Source organism: Phragmites australis, chromosome 20, assembly GCF_958298935.1.
Source record: "Phragmites australis chromosome 20, lpPhrAust1.1, whole genome shotgun sequence".
Lineage (NCBI taxonomy): Eukaryota > Viridiplantae > Streptophyta > Magnoliopsida > Poales > Poaceae > Phragmites > Phragmites australis.
Window position 1 is genome coordinate 23,722,703 of NC_084940.1, and position 21,058 is coordinate 23,743,760.

At 48.4% G+C, this 21,058-nt stretch overlaps 1 protein-coding gene across 1 annotated transcript; it reads left to right on the plus strand.

Moving 5' to 3' along the window:
* Positions 1-5,089: 5,089 nt before the first annotated feature.
* On the plus strand, positions 5,090-9,592 carry LOC133902215 (uncharacterized). Its single transcript, XM_062343816.1, has 10 exons — positions 5,090-5,294; positions 5,827-5,894; positions 6,471-6,496; positions 7,420-7,510; positions 7,709-7,804; positions 8,305-8,370; positions 8,799-8,857; positions 8,936-9,058; positions 9,148-9,219; positions 9,289-9,592. The coding sequence occupies exons 1-10, from the start codon at positions 5,208-5,210 to the stop codon at positions 9,342-9,344; spliced, it is 744 nt and encodes a 247-aa protein (XP_062199800.1). The 5' UTR covers positions 5,090-5,207; the 3' UTR covers positions 9,345-9,592.
* Positions 9,593-21,058: the final 11,466 nt, after the last annotated feature.

The window sequence follows — 21,058 nt, forward strand, 5'->3', positions numbered from 1 at the left end:
TGTACCGCTACACAAACAGGAATGGGATCCTAAGGTCACGTAGAAGACTCGATGAGATACGCTGTGACGTAGTTGGTGCATCCATACAACTTTTGGATTGATGCAGAACGCGAATGCAAATTCGGTGCGCGCGTAGAACGTGTCCAAAAACCGGACAGCGGGCATGTCGACCTTGATTCTAGTGGTTTGACTACTCTACTGGCCGACCTGGTTGGTGAGGGCGTGGGAAACATCATGGGTCATACGCTGGTGAAAGGGCATGACAATTTAGCCTCTGTTCAGCTGGGAACGTCAATGCCAATCGGTGATGGCGCGACTGTCCGCGATGACGACGACCATGACTGCGTAGATCGGGCTTTGGTTAGGGCTAGGGCTTGGTTAGTGACTTAGTATGATGATAAAATAGTACTAAGGGAGGAGAGAAGGGGTCCTCACCTTGCTTCGATGGTTGAGGAGAGGGGATTCGCGAAGAAGACGAAGAGGTAGCGCATCATGGGCGGCGGCGACTCCGGCGAACGGCAGTGCATGGACAGGGCAGCAGCGTCGTCTAGGGTTTGGGGGCATGGAATAGGGATATAAGAGGGTGTGCAACTCCTATTTATAGGGCTAGGGCGGCTGGTTGAGATGGAGTCCAAACCGAACACGAATCGGGTTCGAGTTCGAGTCGGTTAGGATTTTCTTTTTCGCAGCTCTCTATTCCAAGAATGATATCTCAATCGTTCGGACTCCAAATTAAATGTTTCTGGACTCTAAATTGTAGTACTCAAAAAGATCTACAACTTTGGTATTTATTGGAACTTCTGAAAATACCATCTTAATTTTAAAAAATGTACCACAAGATAAACTATTTGAACTCAAATCAGCGCAACAGTGATTTCGGGGCCATAACTCCTAGCTCCACTATCCAAAAGGGGACTTCCATAGTTTCAAATCGAAACTCTCGATGATACCTAAACCTTTGGTATTGTCAAGATTTGCATTTGATGCCGTTTTGAATTCCAAAACTTCATTTGAAGATGAGACTATCCAGGAGTCCGCGAAAATTTATAAATTTCGTGGATCCTTTTTGTTGGACTTTCTAGATTACTTGTGTGCCGGTCAAAGGCTTGTACTTGGGTAGGTTTGAGTCTAATGGCACCTTAGGTGTATCTAGGGTTTTAGAAATAAAACTTTTGTAGAAAAGTTTGAATAGAGTTTGAATTTGAATTGAGCTTGGAGTGAATTTAAGCGAAACAAAAAATGAGGTTGAACAAGAATAGGAGTAGATAAGGAATTTGAATTTAGATTTGTGTAGAATTTAAGAAAAAGGAGAGATTGACTTTAAACAAGGATTTGGATAAGATTTGAATTAAACTAGGATCAAATATAATCAAGGATTGAATAGATAATGAATTAAAAAAATTGGATTCCAACCATTAAGATCCTTAACTTATTCACTACTGAGTTTTATAAAAACCTTTTTAAAATCTTTTTGACTCAAAACATCAAAGAGAAAGAAAAAGAAAAAGAAAAAGAACTCTAATGCATTTACCTAGCTCCTAACAAAACTCAGCATGCAATGCACACAAAATAATAACCTATTTTGATTGATTGTTTATGAAAATAGGTTTTAAACCTATTCTGATTGATTGTTTATGAAAATAGGTTTTAAACCTATTCTACTGGTGAAACTATTCAATAATTTTGGAATTTTTTTAGAAATTTGAGAAATCCTGACGTGTACCTCTTCCACGCTTCAACTTCCCAGAGCGAGAACATCCCTTAGTACACACCTTCTGTGAAACGGTTGCCCATAATGTTAATAGTTATCTCTTGAATCTCGGAATCTATTTTGAAACCCCACATCAACGAGGCATACAAGTGTCCGACACGTTTGTGCATTTTTCTGGATATACCCTTGTCCATTGACTTAAATACAGACAATATTACCTCTTTCGGACCATAAAAGATTTCATTGTCCCCGTAAAAAATCTTAAATTGTCACATATCCAACAAACCTGGCAACCATCGACAAAAACTATGATATTATTATTACGACAGAATAGAAAAAATCATGTTAAACTACATCTACAATGCAAAATTCATTACAAGCGTAACATAACATATAATCTATAGTGCAACAACATATTCCTGGTTCGCTACATCAAACACATCTAATTGCTAAAATATACATATAAATATGATCTAATTACTGAACTATATCTAACTCTAATTTTAAAACTAGATCTACATTTTAACCTATATTTAATGGCTATCCTACCAGGTTTGTTAAATAAAACCTAGATCTAAAATCTAACCGATGTCAAAATCTAGCACTAGTTAACTCTCGTTCTCCTCTCCTCTTCTACCGGGTTTGTAAAAAAATAGAAAAAAATTAACTCTTTTTTCCAGCAGGGCTTCGTCACACAAATCTCCCTCCCCTCCCCGTCGTTCTCCTCTCCTCTTCTCTTGACTGGAATGGGAATAAAATGAGATGCTGACGTCGGTAGTGCCGGTCGCGCCAACCTAAATACTCAAAAGATCTCATCTGCCGAATGGGCGATACCTTTTGGATGGGTCCGTGCGGCGTCGCAGCTATAAATGTCTCGATCAAGTTTTCACCCGCTAAACGAGCGTGAACTTTCTCTATCTGATTATTAAATTCGCTAGTAGCTTAGGCTCACAAAGTCTCTTGTTCTCGCCCGTTAAACGGGCAATAATAAGATAGAACTCATTATTTTTCAAAGAAGCATGTAATCTTAAAAAATATATATATCCCGATAATTTCTCACCAACGGTAGAATAGACCCCAATTTTTCAAAAGAGCATGTTCTCGCCATTAATTTTTTGCATGAGATCCCCGGCAAGGAAGCCGAAGAAGGCCGCGTCAAGCAGGACTAGCTAGCAGCTTAATTTTGTACTCAATCACATCACTTGCCGGTTGGGTGGGTAGAGCTAGCAATAAGCTATGGTTCAAATATCCATGTTACATACCATGGAATGCGAAATGTTAATGGCTTACTTAAAACAACTCTCGTGATGTTTGTATGGGCGATAGAAAGAACGCATATTTTGTGATGGGATATATGGGGCTAGCTCATTTATTTGTCAGAATAATTTTTAATAAATCTTAAATACCTATTAGAAAATTAGAGATGGCTGGTTTAGCCCATATTGCTAATGGACATGAACTGAGACTAACTTATAAGGAGTTGCGTTCTTTATTCCATTAGCACATTGCTAGTACGGGTGTAGTTTTTACCTTTTATTCTTTTACTACGTGAGAAAATGGTCTACGATTATTTACATAAAATTGTGACACGTGATTATGACGTGTCTTAACCATGCGGCTTCTCTATAGGGATGAAAACGGTCGGAAACGATTGGAAGGAGCTTTCATTATTTTCACTTTCATATTTTTTTCTCGAAAATGAAATAAAAAACGATAGTGCCAGAAACGAATACGGCGTCGATATTACGGGAACATCGATAACGATATTGTCGGAACGGAAACAAGCCAGTATCGATTAGGAATCGAAATTATAGAACGATAAACACCGGCGTAACGCTACTCGTAATCACGTCCATGCATCATGTATAGGATCAAGTCAATTGATCGATGATTACACACAAACACACTATGGGAATAATATCAAATGTTTAATTTAAGTAATAATACCATACATGTTTGACTTATGATAAGCCAAACAAACACACAAGTACTGAAGTATACAACCAGACACCAGAGCATCGCAACAAGCTAACATCCAACGAGATAGACATATTACATATAGTTTTTAGTTCAGATTTAATATAGACACATAATAGTTTAGACTTGATATAGATTTATATGGGTTGGGCTGCTTGTGGATGTGGACCTTCAGATATGAGGGTGAAAAACGGTAATTATCGGGCTTAAAATACGATAATTACCGGCTAAATACGAAAAAACCCAGAAACGATCGGAAGAGCCCAAAATCATTTCCACTTCCATTTCCGGGACGTAATACCATTTCCATTTCCATTTCTTCGGTATATCATTTCCGGCTGCTACGGTCGGAACTCTTCGAAAACGAGCCGCGGAAAACCGATATATATCGTTTCCGTTTTCATCCCTACTTCTCTATATATCTATCGCCTGCCACTACAAAAGATATACTCAATTAGGGTTTTACCTCTTCCTCTCTGTTGTGTCGCCATAGGTACTCTACTTCGTCTCGCTGCGTTGGCGTGCAACAGCGACTGGGAGAGAAGATCTCCGGAACCCGTCATCTTTGCGATCCTACACCATGAGAGGATGAGTAAGGTTTCGGAAGCGTTTTGCTTAACTGCTCGCGATTTACTTCCTCTTCGCCATCGACTATATGCGGTCTGCTTCCTGTTTATCGGCATCTTCTACATCGATATTATGTGGGTTTCTGCTTCTCCCACTGTCGATCGGTATATTCGCTATGATCAACTTTCATTTAGTCATATTCGTCATGCTGAGTAGTAATTTGTTGTTCCTGTTGGCGATTACTTTCAAGAGTTACATGTGCATCTCTGTTATATATATCTACTTTGTACTGTTGCAATATTATGATGTTACTATACTAATTTCTACTCATGATTTATTTAGAAATTAAATAAAATAAAAATGCACATTTTTCCAACATCTGGTTCCAGCGAATTCAAATAAGGAGCCGTACATGTTATCCAAATTGTAATTCATGGATTTTTTAAATAATATTATTTTATTTGAAAATTGCTAAAATATAATTCAAAATAGAAAAATTGCCAACTAGTCTCTTGTAGCTGAATGCTTAATGTTCAGCTAATGCTTAATCGGATAGTAACATAACAACGTGATAGGTCTTGGCTAATCTCTGTTTAGCTGAATGCTTAATGTTCCAATTGATGACTCAACTCAATTGGAGGATTTTTTTTTAAGAAAAATTGGAGGCATTGGTGACACACGGAACTAGTAGCTGAACAATGCGACAATCTCAGACGCATTTGGTTGGACCGTGTGATATGTGGGCTTGCCTGGGCCGGCCAACATGGGCCAAAGCCCACAACAGTCCACAGAGCAGTTAGTTGATCAAGAAGAAGAAGAAAATTAAGAGGAAAACAAAAAATTGAAACACACGACCAAACGCGAAACGCGAAGCCAGATCTCGCCGCGGCTGTGACAGCCACCGTTACAATCCATCGGAGCAGCCGAGGCAAGGGAGACGGCGACGACGACCATGCTGCCGACGACGGCGTCCAAGGGGCGCGGGGCCGCCCGCTCCGCACCGCCGCTCTTCGGCCCCTACCTACGCCGCATCGTCAAGGTCCGTGCTCGCCGCCTTACTTCCTAGACCCTGAATCCCACTCCACTTCTCTCTCTTGCCTCCTCTCCTCTGCCCGCGCTGCCTGCCGATCCGAAGTCGCGCACGGCTACCCGTGGCGTGGTGGGACGGAGGCCTAGAGTTCTCGGTAGGGTTTGGTTTCCCTCAAGCATTGCGAGCTCGCGTCATTGAGGGTCCAGCGCGGCTGCGGATCTCGTGGATTTGTTTTGTGCGTTGCTGCCCGAGTGGTGGCATGGCTCTAGGACGTTGAGGGGCGCCGTGAGGTTTTGGAAGACGCGCAGGTGTCCAAGTCTGCTTAGATCAGTTCCCAGTTGCATTGCTGTTCGAGTTGTATATTTTTTTGATTGGATTCGGCACTGCAAAGTGCTAACCTGCTGTCCTCCATTTTGGATGTTAGGTTCTTGTGTAGTGGGATCAGACAAACCCGGCACTCCTTAATACCCATGTTAGGTTCTTCCGTTCTTAATGTATGGTTATCTGAAAAGCAATCTGACATTGTTCTTCCTATTGACAGTGGCAACAAATGGATATCGAATACACATTTTGGCAAATGGTTCATCTTTGTACTTCACCAAAAGTAGTGTATGCATCCTGCACTCTGTCCAGTTCTTCATTGTTTCTATTTGTTCTTTTGTCATACCGAGGCTTTCTGTAAATGTTGTTGCTAACACTAAATACTCTGGCACAATAATCAACTGATCATGATATAATACAACTTCTGAATTATACTTTTCGAATGGAAAACTTCTCGATGCTAATTTTGGATCGTCAGAACTTGTTAAGTCCCAGTTTCAAGATACTTATATTATGCAATATCATGTATCGGGCATAATTGGTACTGAAATAACATGATGGCAAATTTCACGTTGAACATTCAACCAGAAGGTCACAAACTAACCCCTCCAAAAGCTCTATCCAACGACCCACCTAAAACCGGATTTACCCTGACATTCCTGCGCTTACAGTCAAAGGTTACGTGCCTTGTTTTTGCTTAGGATGAGGGACACCTTGCCAAATTCATTTATCCATTGTGAAGTTGTATTGTCTTATGATGGAGAATTTCGGTATCATACTTTTTTCCTTGATGCCCATTGTGTGATTAAGCATCTGACTGGCATCTGTCTATTTCTGTCTATGTTACTACTACCTGGAAGACAGCTATCAACACACCAAATATCACAAGCGTACGTGGTCTACTTTACCTTTCTTATTACAAGTTGATAGATGGTTTACCAATAGAATTCATTGTAAACATAAAACATCTTAAATTGTCCCTTGTTTTGATTAGAATTTTGTCGTGATTTAGTGATCTTTCATTTCTTTGTTTTCATTGGACATTTTTTTTTGTGAATACTAGTTTACTTAAGTTCTATATTATTAAGATATGCTAGACCATCTGATATTGCTGATATTTACTTGTGAAGAATAGCTACTTGAGCTTGATAAGGATATAGTTTTTCCTGATTTTGACAATAATCCTTTGGGTACATTGTTTTAAGATTGAATGGTTGAATGCATATGAAGATCTTACATGATTTCCTTGATTGAGAACCAGATCCCTCATGGACATACAAATTTTTGTCTGTGTGCATATTTCATCTGTGTGTAACAGTTGCAAATCTGCATTTATAGGTAATTTAGCTGATGCTGATGAAAGACTCAACATATTCCTATTCATTATGGAGAAGTTGATTCATTAGTAGTCTGTTGTTTGCACTGAGTTTCTAATAAGTGCTGAAGCAGATTATTCTAAGAAAAAACATGACTGTTCTATATGCAAAGAATTTGGAATATTGCCACTTCCACTGCCACTTGTTCACTGTGATACCATAATCATTTTATGGCAGTAGCCAAGACAAATTTACTATGATGACCTTAGTTGGGTGCATTTGCATGAGCACTATGGCTTATTGAGCCAACCGTCGGTGAGCTTGTGTTGAGTTCACTATGCAATTGATCTTCGATATCAAACATACATGCCTTCTAATCTTTCCTGGATTTTCGATATGCTGACTGGAATTGTGTTTATCGATACTATGCCTGTCACCTATCTGCTTTGCATTCAGTATTATTGTGAATGCCTGATATCTCTTGCCCTTACTTTCAGAAACTAAGAACCAATGGGCTCGGGATGATCCTGCATTTGTTGTCATTCTAATTCTTTTCCTTGTGTTTGCAACTTCAGCTTACTGTGCAGCGTAAGTTCTTTAAGATTTTCTAATAATACTGTTATCTTTATGATTCATCTTGATGATAGTTCAGACTTAAAATATCTGTTTTCGATACACTCAGATGATCTTTGATAGATTAGTTGACATTTAAATATTTAAAGTTGCCTTTTTTTTATTAGGTTGTCTTCTTTTGTAAATGGAAATATTCTTGTCTTTGCTCTGTAGGTATGGAGAGAGTGCCTCACGTGCTGCTCTAACAATCACTTCGGTTGTGCTTATCCATTTCTTGTTTGCTGGTATAGTTTTGGCCACACTTTGTTGGTAAGTATGTGATTTTGTAGTGTTCCTGCTCCATGTTTTCATGGAACATAATGACAATATTCATATAACCTTCAGTACTATGTGAACTTATGTGCGAGCTAGATTGGGAATTTTAGAACTTTTATCTGTCACCACTACTGCCTTGTTACTCTTAACTACTAGCTTCAAGGGTGTTACGTTGACATGTCTAGTGCTATGCATAAATGAAGTAAAAGAATATCCTTGAGCTAAAGATAATTAAACATATATACAATAGGTTCCATCAAAGCTTGCCGTGGTGGGATACTGGTTACTTGGGCCTGCAGCTACACAGCCTAAATTTTGTATTGCTTTTAGAAATTTACTCCCAAAGCATAGTTGCTTTATAGGCTAGCCTACATTTTCACGCCTTTGTTCTATTTCTGGTTTACTCTTGATGTTCTAGTAACGTATCTGTTGAAATACACGTGCATGCCAGTAGATTGGGAATCAGAATTATCATCTTCTGTACTTTGATGCAGGTTTCTTACAAATTATTACTTGAGAGAGGAGCGTAACAGCCATGTCGTTGAGCAACGTGTCGAGTGGTAATTTTTCTATCTTCTATCAGTTGTAAATTTTCTCCTGAGTTTGTACGTCGGGTTATAGAGGATCTACTGTTTTCTCTTTACAATTTGATGAACTTTTGTAGCAATTCAGTTATCAGTAACATTTTATCTGTGCAAATTATGGATTCGTAGTGGTTGGTTTTGATAATAATTTTAATAGGAGCTAGCCTGAGGGGAGCTGTACCTGGTTGTGGTCTATTCTTTGCATTGTGTGCTATCACTTCTATTTCTTTGGTCGAGATTTACATGTCACTTTTAGTTGATCTTGCTTGTGTGATGTACAATCTACCTTGTTGCTTTGTTGACTAGCAACATTTTTGTGATTGTGATTACAACTTATTTATGCAATGTGTTGTTCTTAAGGTAATGGTCGATATCAGTAACAGTTCAAACAAAATTCCTTGCAGGCTCTATGCATTTGATGTTCACTGTAACTCGTTCTTTCCTGCATTTGTCATCCTATATGGTAATATCAAGACTTGTGTCCATTTGAATGTTAGTTGCGACATCTGTGGTATCTCATCTGACAAGTTTCTCTTCTCAGTGCTTCAATATTTTCTATCGCCACTATTGGTCGTGCATGGCTTCTGTCCAGCTCTGTTGTCAAACCTACTTTTCGTGGTGGCAATTTCTTATTACCACTACCTGAACTTTCTAGGATACGATGGTACGTTCTAGTTTTTATCTTTTTCAGAAACTTCATTGCCTTGTATTTGTGCACTTTTGTCGTGACAAATTTTAAATCTTTGGCTGCAGTTCTTCCATTTTTGGACAGAACAACATTTTTCCTGTACCCAATTGGTCTTGTCATCATCTTGTCTCCACTCAGTAAGTGCATTTTTGTACAGCGTCTAGTGAACCTTGTGAAAATTGTCTCACGTTCTTCTTATCTTGCAGTGATACTGATAGGGTTCAATCCGACAAGATACTTTTTAAGCTTGTACTTTGGTTAATGTGGAGGACTATAATGTCAAGTACGAGAAAACTATAATTATAGAACTAATGGCGGAGTTGGATACATATATTCTGAGGTAGCTTTTTAGATGTGTGGTGTGAATTCGAAGGGAACGAGGTTCAGAACAGCTCGGACCATTCTTTGGATGTATCAAGTGCCTGCGGGAGGCCACCCATAGAAGAGCCTTTGGACTCGATCTCTCTTTTTTGATGTAAACTTGTTCATAATATGAGCTGCTTTCGTTCATTTGGGGCCTAATGACCAGTGTATAATCTTAAGGGAACTAGAGCGTTGTATCACATTGGCATCATAATTGCACGTACGATCCAACATCATAATCTCTTGTGAAGTTTGTTAAAAGTCGATAGAGAGACAGTAGAGATTTTAGATGGAATGAGTTTGATGTTCTTCATTCATTGTTCAGACACATTTATACAGGAGGGAGAGTAAGGGAGAGGTGCCCATTGAGGAGACAACCCTCCCCAACGGGTGGCAGGAATTTTCCCTGCATGTGCTGCTATTTTTCTCTTCCGAAGCTACAATCACATGTACTAGTATTTGACAGTCTAACATTTTGTGTTTAACACTTGGCAATCTAAGAAATCTTTGCACATACATGTCCACAGTGCTTGTCTGGATGGGAACTTGTGAACTCAGGACAAAATCTTGGGCCCTGCGCGAGGTCGCTCCAAGGCCCAAGGGCCAAGAGCTAGGATAGATCGGACTGGGTCAAGTCAGCATGGGCTTGTATTCATTCATATACAGTCGTGCAATTCCCCATCCCAATCATCTCCAATCCAGCGCGGTTGAGTTGATTGGCGAAAGACCTGCAGCGCGACCACAGGACGGTGGAGCTTGAGGAGGACACCGGTCGCCCAAGATCAGGCGCGCCATCGATGGTGACAGCGAGGGCTTAAATACCGACGGGTACATGGAGCTCTACACGTACGTACTGCGCTACCCGCCTCATCGATCTTTACTGCGATTTCTTTTTATTTTGGGGTCTAACCTGACCTGATCTGGTTGTATATACCTGTGCTTTGGGCATTGCGGCAATGCAGGACGGTGCACTGCATGTGCACGCAGGCGCCGCCTCACAACTACGCGCAGCAGATCTACGAACAACTCTGACTGAGAGATGCATATACGATAACAATACATATAGTCTAATACTAATCTCTTACTGTTTATTAAGTTAGAAATCAATCTCAATACATATACACTTCATATATAATAACAAAACAATATCCATTAACTTAAATGTACATTGGTTCTTACATCAGGGACCGAGGGTCAAGAAGCAAATAAAATAGCATAGGCAACTCTATAGATAATCGATAGAGAACAACCTTAGGATGCATCATCTTCCGTGAAGTCCTTAATACCTTCCTTGACTGAGCAATATGGTGTTTATAGCAAGTGTGATACATGTCGTACTCCACAAGTTATGGTAAAAATACATATGAAGGCAAACAATAAGAATAAAGCTAACATGGGTTTATTTACATAAATATTGAATTTAAGTAAAATCAATTATTTAAAAATAAGTAATTAAACTAAATGAAGAATAAATAATCAGAGCCAATATTCCACCCGCCTTGACTTAACCTCGAGTTCTAACCACACGACCAAACCAAAGGTTCCAATTACCTCAACTACAATTCCCACCAACAATGGTTGACCAACTATCCAACCACCTTAACTATAGTTCCTATCACCATGATTGACCAAACTAGACAACCAATTTGTTTCTAATCATGTGTGGCATTTCTCGCCACTCTTGATCATGAGTACGGCTGATTAATTAGTTTTATACTTTGCAGAGGTTATCCACTTTACTCATAAGTTGTGTCTTCCCATTTTGCTGAGTATCTGTTGGCCAATGAAAAACTCTTATACACTTCTGAGGTATGTGCTAGGAATCCACTACAAGACCTTCACAAAGCCCCTCTTAATAGGTGTCTACCCGCTAAGGTTTCACCGCCATGTGAAATACACCTCAACAATTGTCGGTGACATGGGAACCAGGGGTCCCCGAGTCCTGAGGCCAGGACAGCAGAATGCCACGTGGCGCTTTCCCTCGGGGATCATCTCCCCGAGACCTGAGAAGACCTAGTTCCTGGAGAGGGCGCTCCGGGCCATGAACAGTGGCCCCCCGAGTACCCGTAGTTCCCCGAGGACCTGAGAAGAACAAGTTCCGGGAAAGGGCGCTCGGGGCCATGAATAGTGGTCCTCGAGCACCCGTAGTTCCCCGAGGACCCGAGAAGAACCAGTTCCAGGAGAGGGCGCTCGGGGCCATGAACAGTGGCCCCCGAGCACCCGTAGTTCCTTGAGGACCTGAGAAGACACATTTCCGAGAGGGGACGCTCGGTGCCATGAACAGTGACCCCTGAGCACCCGTAGTTCCGCAAGGACTTGAGAAGCCCCTTGCCAGTGGACCCTACAAGGACTCTACGGTGAGGTGTCAATCTGTGGAAGGCCCGATGCTGCATTTAAGAGGGAGTGCGGCCTGTCACTTCCAACCACTCCCCCCACGCCTGCCGTACTGAGTACGTCAGCCCCTACCACCGCCTGGCAGGGGTGTAGGGACATTTAATGCGACGGGTCCCATCGCACATCACCCTGCGGGGCCCATGAGGGGAACGGCTTGGAGATATTGTTGCTGGGCTCGAGACATATCGCCTGCCTCTCTGCTGTGTCAGACCAGCTCTGACCGAGCAGGCATGCAAGGTCGTTCGACGGCTGCCCGATGGCCCCCCCCACTACACCGGCTAAAAATTAGCGTAACGAGCGACAAGACTGGTCGAGGGCGGATTTTCAATCCCCTGTAACATCAAGCTACAGCCCCATGATGGTTGCTTTCTATTTATGGCTCATGAGAACTCGTGCTCTCCTTTCTGGGCGCGCCAAGCCTCCCTAGTAGTATAAGAGGGGGGGGGGGGGCGCACCCTGGAGAAGACGACCGAAGCTAACAAGTCTTAGAAGTTGGAGACACCTGAAAAAGCTAAGCACACGGCGCACAAGTCTGAAGCCCGACGAATAGAAGCTCAGAGAGATCGGCACTTGAAGACCGAAGCTCTAGACTTAGACAGAAAATCTTGTAACATAAGAGATCCACATAGAGGCATTCTTAGAGCATTAATAGCATACACACAGGAGTAGGGTATTACGCTCTGTGCGGCCCGAACCTGTCTAAAATCCCTCAAGCATTTACTCCCACTAGCAGTCGATCATCCGTCCCGCCTACATCTCCTATACTCGCATTAAATTCACGTACGAGGTAGATTCAGAATCATCCCCCCGGCCGAATCTCAAAGGGGGTCCCCCAGGATCCCCGCTTGAGGAGTTCATCCTCCGACAGCTGGCGCGCCAGGTAGGGGGGTTGCATCCCTGAATCCACCTTGTTTTCTGCAGAAAAAATGGCGGGCGGACATCGTCTTCAACGCACTGGCTCAAACTCCAGTGAAGAAGTGGAGCATGTGCCCCAGGAGGCCCCAGCTCCTGCTGTTCCTCAACAGCAGCAGCAGCCGGCCCGTACGGCACCCCCTTCCTTTGGGGACAACAGCGCTGGGCCCAGTAAGGCCGCCGCCGCCATAGGCGGGCTGCCTAACCCTCAGCAGGCGGCAAACGCCGCAAGATCTACGTCCGGACAGCGCCAGTTGCCGTTACGGCGTAGGCTCACCTTCGGTGACGCCAACCCTGGGAGTGCTTTGCTTGCGGCGCAAGCACTCCTCAGGCACCCGCCTGTCCAAGCAGCGGGGGAAACCCCGGAAGGCCGCTGGCTACAGGAGGTGGCCGCCTTGGTAGGCACGGCTCACCGGCAGGTGCTTGCTGAAAGTTCCCGTGCCACCTCCCACCGCGGTGCCACAAGAGCCAGCCCATCTTCAGGTGGCGGCAGAATCAGCTGAGGGGGCTCCAGGCGAAGCGGCGCTCCCCTGGCCACAATTGGATCTCAGGACCTCCGCTTGCACCTCAATGAGCGAAGGGCCGTCGAGGATGCGTGCGTCACTCTCGATCGCCACCGGGAGTCTCGGCGTGAGGCTGAGGCAGAGGATCAGGTTTCCTCTATGCCGGCCCATGACCGCTGGGGTTCCCCGGCACGCCGACGTTCGCCCCCAAGGGCACTGCTGGCATCGTGGGATATGGCACGGGCTTCCGTGCATTCACCAACGAGCTCCACCGGGTCAACTAGCCCACGAAGTTCCGTCCAGAACTACCGGAGAAGTACGATGGGTCCGTCGACCCCGTCGAGTTCCTCCAGATCTACACCACCGCCGTCCAAGCGGCGGGCGGAAATGAAAAGGTAATGGCCAATTACTTCCATGTAGCCTTGAGGGGCTCTGCCCGCTCTTGGCTTATGAACTTACTCCCAGGATCCATTGGTTCCTGGGATGATCTATGCCACCAATTTGTGGCCAATTTCCAGGGCACTTTCACGCGCCTTGGCTTGGAGTGCGACCTCCACGCTGTCAAATAGCAAGAGGGGGAGACACTGAGGCACTTCATACAGCGCTTCAGCCAGGTCCGCAACACCATCCCGCGGATCACACCCCATGCCATCATAGTCGCTTTCCGGCAGGGCGTCCACGACGAGCGGATGCTCGAAAAGCTAGGTACGCATGAGGTCGAAACCACCGCATAGCTCTTCACGTTGGTCGACAAGTGCGCAAAGGCGGCGGAGGCTCGGGCGTGGCATGTCCCGCGCCCTGAGCAACCCGCTGCAGACAAGACAGGTCCTTCCCGCTCCGACAAGTGGGAAAAGAAAAAGAGAAAGAAGCGCGACGCTGCCCTTGTCGTGCCAGTGGAGGGCCCTGCCCGCAGGCTAGCACGCTGAGCGGTTGTCGATAAGAAGCCCGCTCCCGCGAGGCCCGAGCCGAAAAAATGGTGTGAGATCCACCAAACTAACTGGCATGACCTCACCGAGTGCTGGTCGGTCAAGGGCCTCGTTGAGCAGCGCCAGAAGGAGCGCGAGGAGAGCCGCAGGGGTGGCGACGACAGAGCCACCCCCAAAAACCAAGAGCTCGGGTTCCAAGAGCCCAAGCACACCATCGCTTTCTTCGACGGTGGCGCGTACACGCCCTCCTCTCGTCGCTGCGTCAAGACAATGCGGCGTGAGGTGTGGTCGGCGACCCTGGGCACTGCGACCGCAAGGCCTCTGAAGTGGTCAGAGACCCCGATCACCTTCAGTCTGGCGGACCACCCTGCGAGTACTGCAGGGGTGGGGCAACTACCTCTCGTAGTGTCCCCCACCATCTGCAATGTGAAGGTCAGCCGAGTGCTGATCGATGGGGGTGCAGGCCTAAACCTCATGTCCCAGGAGGCATTCAAGAAGTTGTAGGTGCCATCGAGGTGCCTAAAGCCGTCCCTCCCCTTCTACGGGGTAACGCTGGGACACACTCTACCCCTCGGGCAGGTCGAGCTGCCCGTCACCTTCGGGAGCCAAGACAACTTCCGAACGGAGAACGTCATCTTTGATGTAGTGGAAGTCCCTCTACCCTACAACGCCATCCTCGGGGACTCGGCGCTCGCCCGGTTCATGGTGGTGACGCACTACGCCTACCTCACGGTCAAGATGCCGGGCCCTGCTGGCCCTATCTCCGTGCCTGCCGAGATCGGCAGCGCCGTCTCCTGCACCGAGCAGCTATACTCGGCCTTGGTCTCTGCTCGGGCCGAGGTCGAAGGACACCCAGGGGGCCTGTGACCCTCTTCATCCAAACCCCGACTCACCGCCGACGCCTCCATCCCCACGAAGGAGGTCGTGGTGGGCGAAGACTCGTCCCAGGTCATCCTAATCGGTGGTGACCTGGGCGACAAATAGGAAAGCGCGCTCGTCGCCTTCCTCTGGGCTAACACTGACGTGTTCGCATGGCAGCCGTTGGATATGCCCGGGATCCCTAGGGAGGTGATCGAGCACCACCTTGCTGTGCGACCAGACGCACGGCCGGTGAGGCAGAAGATCCGACGCTAGGAGTCCGAGCGCCAAGAGTTCATCCGGGAGCAAGTCAGCAAGCTCCTCGATGCCGGCTTCATCCTAGAGGTCCTCCACCCAGAGTGGCTGGCAAACCCAGTCGTCGTCCCGAAGGCCAATGGCAAGCTATGGATGTGTGTCGACTACACCGACCTAAACAAGGCTTGTCCCAAAGATCCTTTTCCTTTACCCCGCATAGACCAGATAGTCGAGTCCACTACGGGGTGCGATCTTTTATGTTTTCTAGATGCAAATTTGGGTTATCACCAAATCCGCATAGCCAAACAGGACGAGGAAAAAACATCTTTTATTTCCCCGGTGGGGACCTAGTGCTATGTGTCAATGCCTTTTGGTTTGCGCAACGCTGGATCTTCATTCCAGCGGGTCGTGCGCATTACCCTTAATACGTAGGTTGGCCGTAACGTCGAAGCTTATGTCGACGACCTCGTGGTCAAGTCCTGAGATCGCGCCACCTTGCTGGAAGACTTAGCCGAGACTTTCAATAATCTCTGCACTACCCGTCTGAAGCTCAACCCTGAGAAGTGCGTCTTCGGGATACCCGCAGGCAAGCTCCTCGGTTTCTTGGTTTCTAGCCGAGGAATTGAGGCCAACCCAGAGAAGATCCAGGCCATTGAGCAGATGCGTCCCCCGGCCCATCTCAAGGAGGTCTAGCGTCTTGCTGGCTGCATGGCGGCCTTGGGGCGCTTCATATCCAAGCTCGGGGAGCAGGGACTCTCACTCTTCAAACTCTTGAAGAAGACCAATCACTTTGACTGGACACCGGAGGCCGAGCAGACCTTCCAAGGCTTGAAAAAGTATCTCACCTCACCACCCGTACTGGTGGCCCCCTCCGAGGGCGAGTCTTTATTGCTCCACTTCTCGGCCACGTCTCAGGTCGTGAGCATGGTACTGGTGGTAGAGCGTGATGAGTGCTCGGGGCAAGATGCTGGGTCTGAGCTCCCGGCCGCCCCCGAGTAGCCTACAGGTCTCGGGGCTCCTGCCGACCAGGGAGTCGAGCCCGAGACCCCGGCTCCTCCTGACCAGGGAGTTGAGCCCGAGACCTCGGCTCCTCCCGACCAGGGAGTCAAGCCCGAGACCTCAGCTGGCCTCGACCACTGCACCGAGCTCGGGGGCTGTGATAAGCCCTCGGGCGAGGCTGTTGTCCGGGCCCGCCGTATACAGTGACTGGTGTACTTCATCAGTGAAGTCCTCCGAGACGCCAAGACAAGATACCCCCAAGCCCAGAAGATTCTCTATGCGGTGCTCATCACTTCCAAGAAACTGCGCCACTACTTCCAGACGTACACGGTCTCGGTGGTAACCGCATATCCACTGGGGCCGATCTTGCGGAACCGAGAAGGCACTGGGCGCATTGTCAAGTGGGCGGTAAAGCTCACAGAATTCGATCTGCACTTCGTCAGCCGCCAGGCAATCAAAAGCCAGGCTTTGTCCGACTTCATGGCAGAGTGGACGTCGGTCCCCGACATCGACAATGAAGAGTTGTCCGCATACCTCGGGCAAGATGGGCCCAGGTACTGGGTCATGCACTTTGACGGCTCCCTCACGCTGAAAGGCGCGGGGGTTGGAGTGGTTCTCACCTCCCCAACGGGTGAAGTACTCCAGTATGTCGTGCAGCTGCATTTCTGAGCGACCAATAATATGGCGGAATACGAGGGCCTCGTCGCTAGCCTCTGGGCAGTGGTGGGTCTCGGGATTCGGCGGCTGCTTGTCAAGGGTGACTCCCAGCTGGTGGTCAACCACGTATCCAAGGAATACCAGTGCGCGGATCCTCAGATGGCGGCATACGTGCCGGAGGGTAGGAGGCTGGAGAGGCACTTTGACAGTCTGGAGCTGTGGCACATACCTCGCCGTGATAACGCTTTGGCCGACAACCTCTCCCGCCTGGCCTCTGCCCGGGCGCTCGTCCCAGTCGGGTCCTTTGAAGAAAAGGCTCACACGTTCATCTATCCTACCTGCCGACCAGGATGAAGGGGAGCCCTCGAGCCTAGTTGGGGGAACCCAGGCAGCACCCTCAGTGGGAGGTCCTGTCAGGGTGCCGCTGCCCGGTGAGTGCGCAGCGCTTGTCGGTAGTTCTCAAGATGCCTCGTGGATCGACGAGATCCGAGGGTACTTGAAAGAAAACATCCTACCGATGTGGCACGGACGGTGTCCTCCTGAAATGCATCACCCGAGCAGAAGGCAGTGAGCTTCCCACTGAGATCCACGAGGGCGAGTGCGGTGGCCTTGCATCATTCCGCACGCTGGTCGGGAAGGCCTTTCGGCAAGGCTTCTACTGGCCTACAACCCTCTAGGACGCTTTCGAGCTGGTTCGGCACTGCAGGGCGTGCCAGTTCCACACAAAGCAGGTTCACCAGCCAGCTCAGGCTCTTCATACCATCCCCCTGTCTTGGCCCTTCGCGGTCTGGGTGCTTCGGCCGCGGTATCACAAGTCGCTTCGGCGGTATCATGACAATCCAATTCATCCGCGGTATCACAAGTCGCTTCGGCGTCCCAAACAGAATCATCACCGACAATGGCACCCAGTTCACAAGTGCCTTGTTCGGGGACTACTGCGAGGACCTCGGCATCAAGCTTTGCTTCGCCTTTGTCGCTCATCCTCGGAGCAATGGGCAGGCCGAGCGTGCAAATGCCGAGATACTGAAGCTGCTCAAAACCCGGACCTACAACGTGCTGGCAAAGCATGGGAAAGGGTGGATCGACGAGCTGCCTGCTGTGTTATGGGCCAACCGGACCACGCCAAGCTACGCCACCGGGGAGACACCGTTCTTCCTCGTCTACGGCACCAAGGCAGTCCTCCCCTCCGAGCTCACACTCGGCTCCCCCCGGGTGAATGCTTACTCCGAAGGCGATTAGGAATAGCGAAGACGCGACGACATCGAGTACTTGGAGGAGTGTCGGCGACGAGCCACCGTCCGAGCCGCCAGATATCAGCAGAGCCTGCGTTGCTATCATCAGCGCCACATCCAGACCCAGTCACTCGAGGTTGGGGATCTAGTTCTCTGACGCGCCCAATCGCGCGAAGTAAAGAATAAACTCTCCCCCATGTGGGAAGACCCCTTCATTGTGATCGGTGCTCCGCGCCAAGGCTCATTTCGGCTGGCCACAGAGGACGGGCAGCCTCTCCCAAACGTGTGGAACATCGAGCATCTGCGCAAGTTTTATCCCTAGGTGACCTTGTTTGTGCTCAGGCCAACCAGGCCAGGGGCCTCCCCCCTGTCCAAGTTGGCTGGGGGCTGCCACCAACCATGTAAGTTAACACTTCTGTACAAATTGTCAATATATACTCATATTCCGAGTTTTTTCCTCTGGAATCTATATGTTTAATCTGCTTGGTGAGATGATCAATTTGTGCGAGAAAAACACGCTATCTCATTTTTCCCGCTGATAAAAATGAGTCACGATCAGTATGCGCGCAGGCCGTAGCTGCTGACTTAAGTCTGTTGTGGTAGGCTGTGGTGTCTGGCTGCATGGTAGTACCCCGAGCACTACCGAGCCTCTGGGGTTCTCGGGTAATCCTACGCTTGAACAAAGAGTGGTCGGGACTGCCTAGACCCCAGGGGTGGGCTGTCGGTGCTCGGCCTGGTCAGTCCTGCCCTGGGCACCACCGAACCATTAGACCTCTTGGTTATACCTCTGTCTGTACACTTCGCCGGTCCAGGTATTTGAGAGGTCTCAGGTAAAAAATGAGAGCAGTCTATAATAAGTACCACACTAACAGAGCGCACCAAGCAAAGAACCTTTGCCTTTTTCTAAACTTATAGATCAATGATCAAGAACCAAGTAGCCTGACTGCAAGGGCCTCAGTGCCCAGGGCGCTGCTCGAACCTATGGTGTCCTCGGGTAATCCTACCGCTCGAACATGAGTGGTCGGGACTGCCTAGCCCCTGGTTCTGTCACCAGTTTTCCAGTGCTCGGGTGCTAAAGGATGTCTTGGGGGCTTAGGCGCTTTGCATGAGGGAACCCATGTTCCTGGGCACCCCAAGCTCAGGGCATCTACCCTTTCCTGGATCGGTCGGCCAGAAGGCTGACAGCTACCCGGTGACTTACTAAAGTTATATGAATTTCCTTTCATATATACGCAATAAATTATTGTTCCCGAGTTATCCTCGGGACCCTCGCATGCTAATTTGTTCGGCGAGACGGTCTCCTCGTGCGCAAAACCTCGCCCACATGCTTGATTTTCTAGAACGACAAAAACAAACAGTAGTCGGCGTACCGTACATGCGGCGATGACTAACCTAGGTCCTTTATGGTGGCCGTGGTGCCCGGCCGGTTTGGCAGTACTCCGAGCACTATCGAGCCTCTAGGGTTCTCGGGTAATCCTACCGCTTGAACAAAAGTGGTCGGGACCGCCTAGATCCCAGGGGCGGGCTGTTGGTGCTCGTCCTAGTCAATCCTACCCCGGGAACCACCAAACCGTGGGGACTCTTGGTCGTGTTTCTGCCCGCACGCATTCCGGTCTACTTGTTTGAGAGGTCGCTGGATAAAAAGCGTTCACTGGACGTGGCGTGTACCGTGCCAGCTGGACTTGTCTCCCGAGCAAAGAAGTCCATGTTTGTGTCTCTTTGACTTAGCTACTGCGGACTCGTTAGGGCTCGGGGGCTGGACGCTCGGGTGGTCCCACTACTCGAACAGTGAGTGGTCGGGGCGACCTAACCTCTCGGGGGAAGATTGCCGGGCTCGGCCTGGCCAATGCCTCTTGGGACATCAAGCAAAAAGCAAGCAACACAAAGAACAAGTACAGAGCGGAGTTTCAATCCCAAGAGTGATTTCTATTACATTAAAAGGAACCGTTCAGGAGGGGATCACTCCCATATTTACAACATTCCAAAAAACAAAATCCCTAACTATCTACAGGTTTAGGAGGAGGATTGCATGCATCGCTGCTGCTGTCGCTGCTCGGGTCCGGCTCCCACACAAAGCATTCCGCCACCTCGGTGGTGACAGCGCGGACGGCTTCCTGGGCGGCGGCCTCCTCTGCCTCAACCACACCCTACCGGGCTAGCTCCAGCGGGAAGGCAGGGTCTCGGCAGCGGTAGCAGGCGAGAATGTGCTTGGCCACACCTTGGGCCAGCACACGCCCCTCCCGGGTCGCCAGCTTCTGGACAGCGGCGGGAAGGGCCTCGAGGTGCCGGGCGATCTCAGCAAACCCGAGGGCGATGTGGCCCGTCGTCTCCTTGTCCAACGACTGGTCACCCACGAACACGCGCCCGAGGTTGGCCGCCTCCACGGAGTCCCGTGCCTGCTGAAGGATGTCCCGCATCATCAGCTTCACGTTCATCCGCTCGGCGAGGATGGTCTTGAGCTCGTCCTCGGCGTTCTTCAGCCGGTCCTCTAGGCTGGTGGTCGGCCTCGAAGAAATAGGGCCCCATCCGCAGTCTCTGGGCTATCGCCTGTCGATTGGCCCGGGGGCTGCTGTCGGTGATATGGGAACCAGGGGTCCCCGAGTCCCGAGGCCAGGACAGCAGAATGCCACGCGGCGCCTTCCCTCGGGGATAATCTCCCCGAGGCCTGAGAAGACCCAGTTCCGGGAGAGGGCGCTCCGGGCCATGAACAGTGGCCCCCGAGTACCCGTAGTTCCCCGTGGACCCGAGAAGAACAAGTTCCGGGAGAGGGTGCTCGAGGCCATGAACAGTGGTCCCCGAGCACCCGTAGTTCCCCGAGGACTCGAGAAGAACCAGTTCCGGGAGAGGGCGCTGGGGGCCATGAACAGTGGCCCCCCG

Bases quoted from the DNA above. Each gene is read 5' to 3' on its own strand.
- LOC133902215 (XM_062343816.1), top strand. From the start codon at position 5,208: ATGCTGCCGACGACGGCGTCCAAGGGGCGCGGGGCCGCCCGCTCCGCA. The intron at 5,295-5,826 runs GTCCGTGCTCGC...TCCTATTGACAG, and splicing joins ACCTACGCCGCATCGTCAAG to TGGCAACAAATGGATATCGA. The intron at 5,895-6,470 runs GTATGCATCCTG...CCTGGAAGACAG, and splicing joins TGTACTTCACCAAAAGTAGT to CTATCAACACACCAAATATC.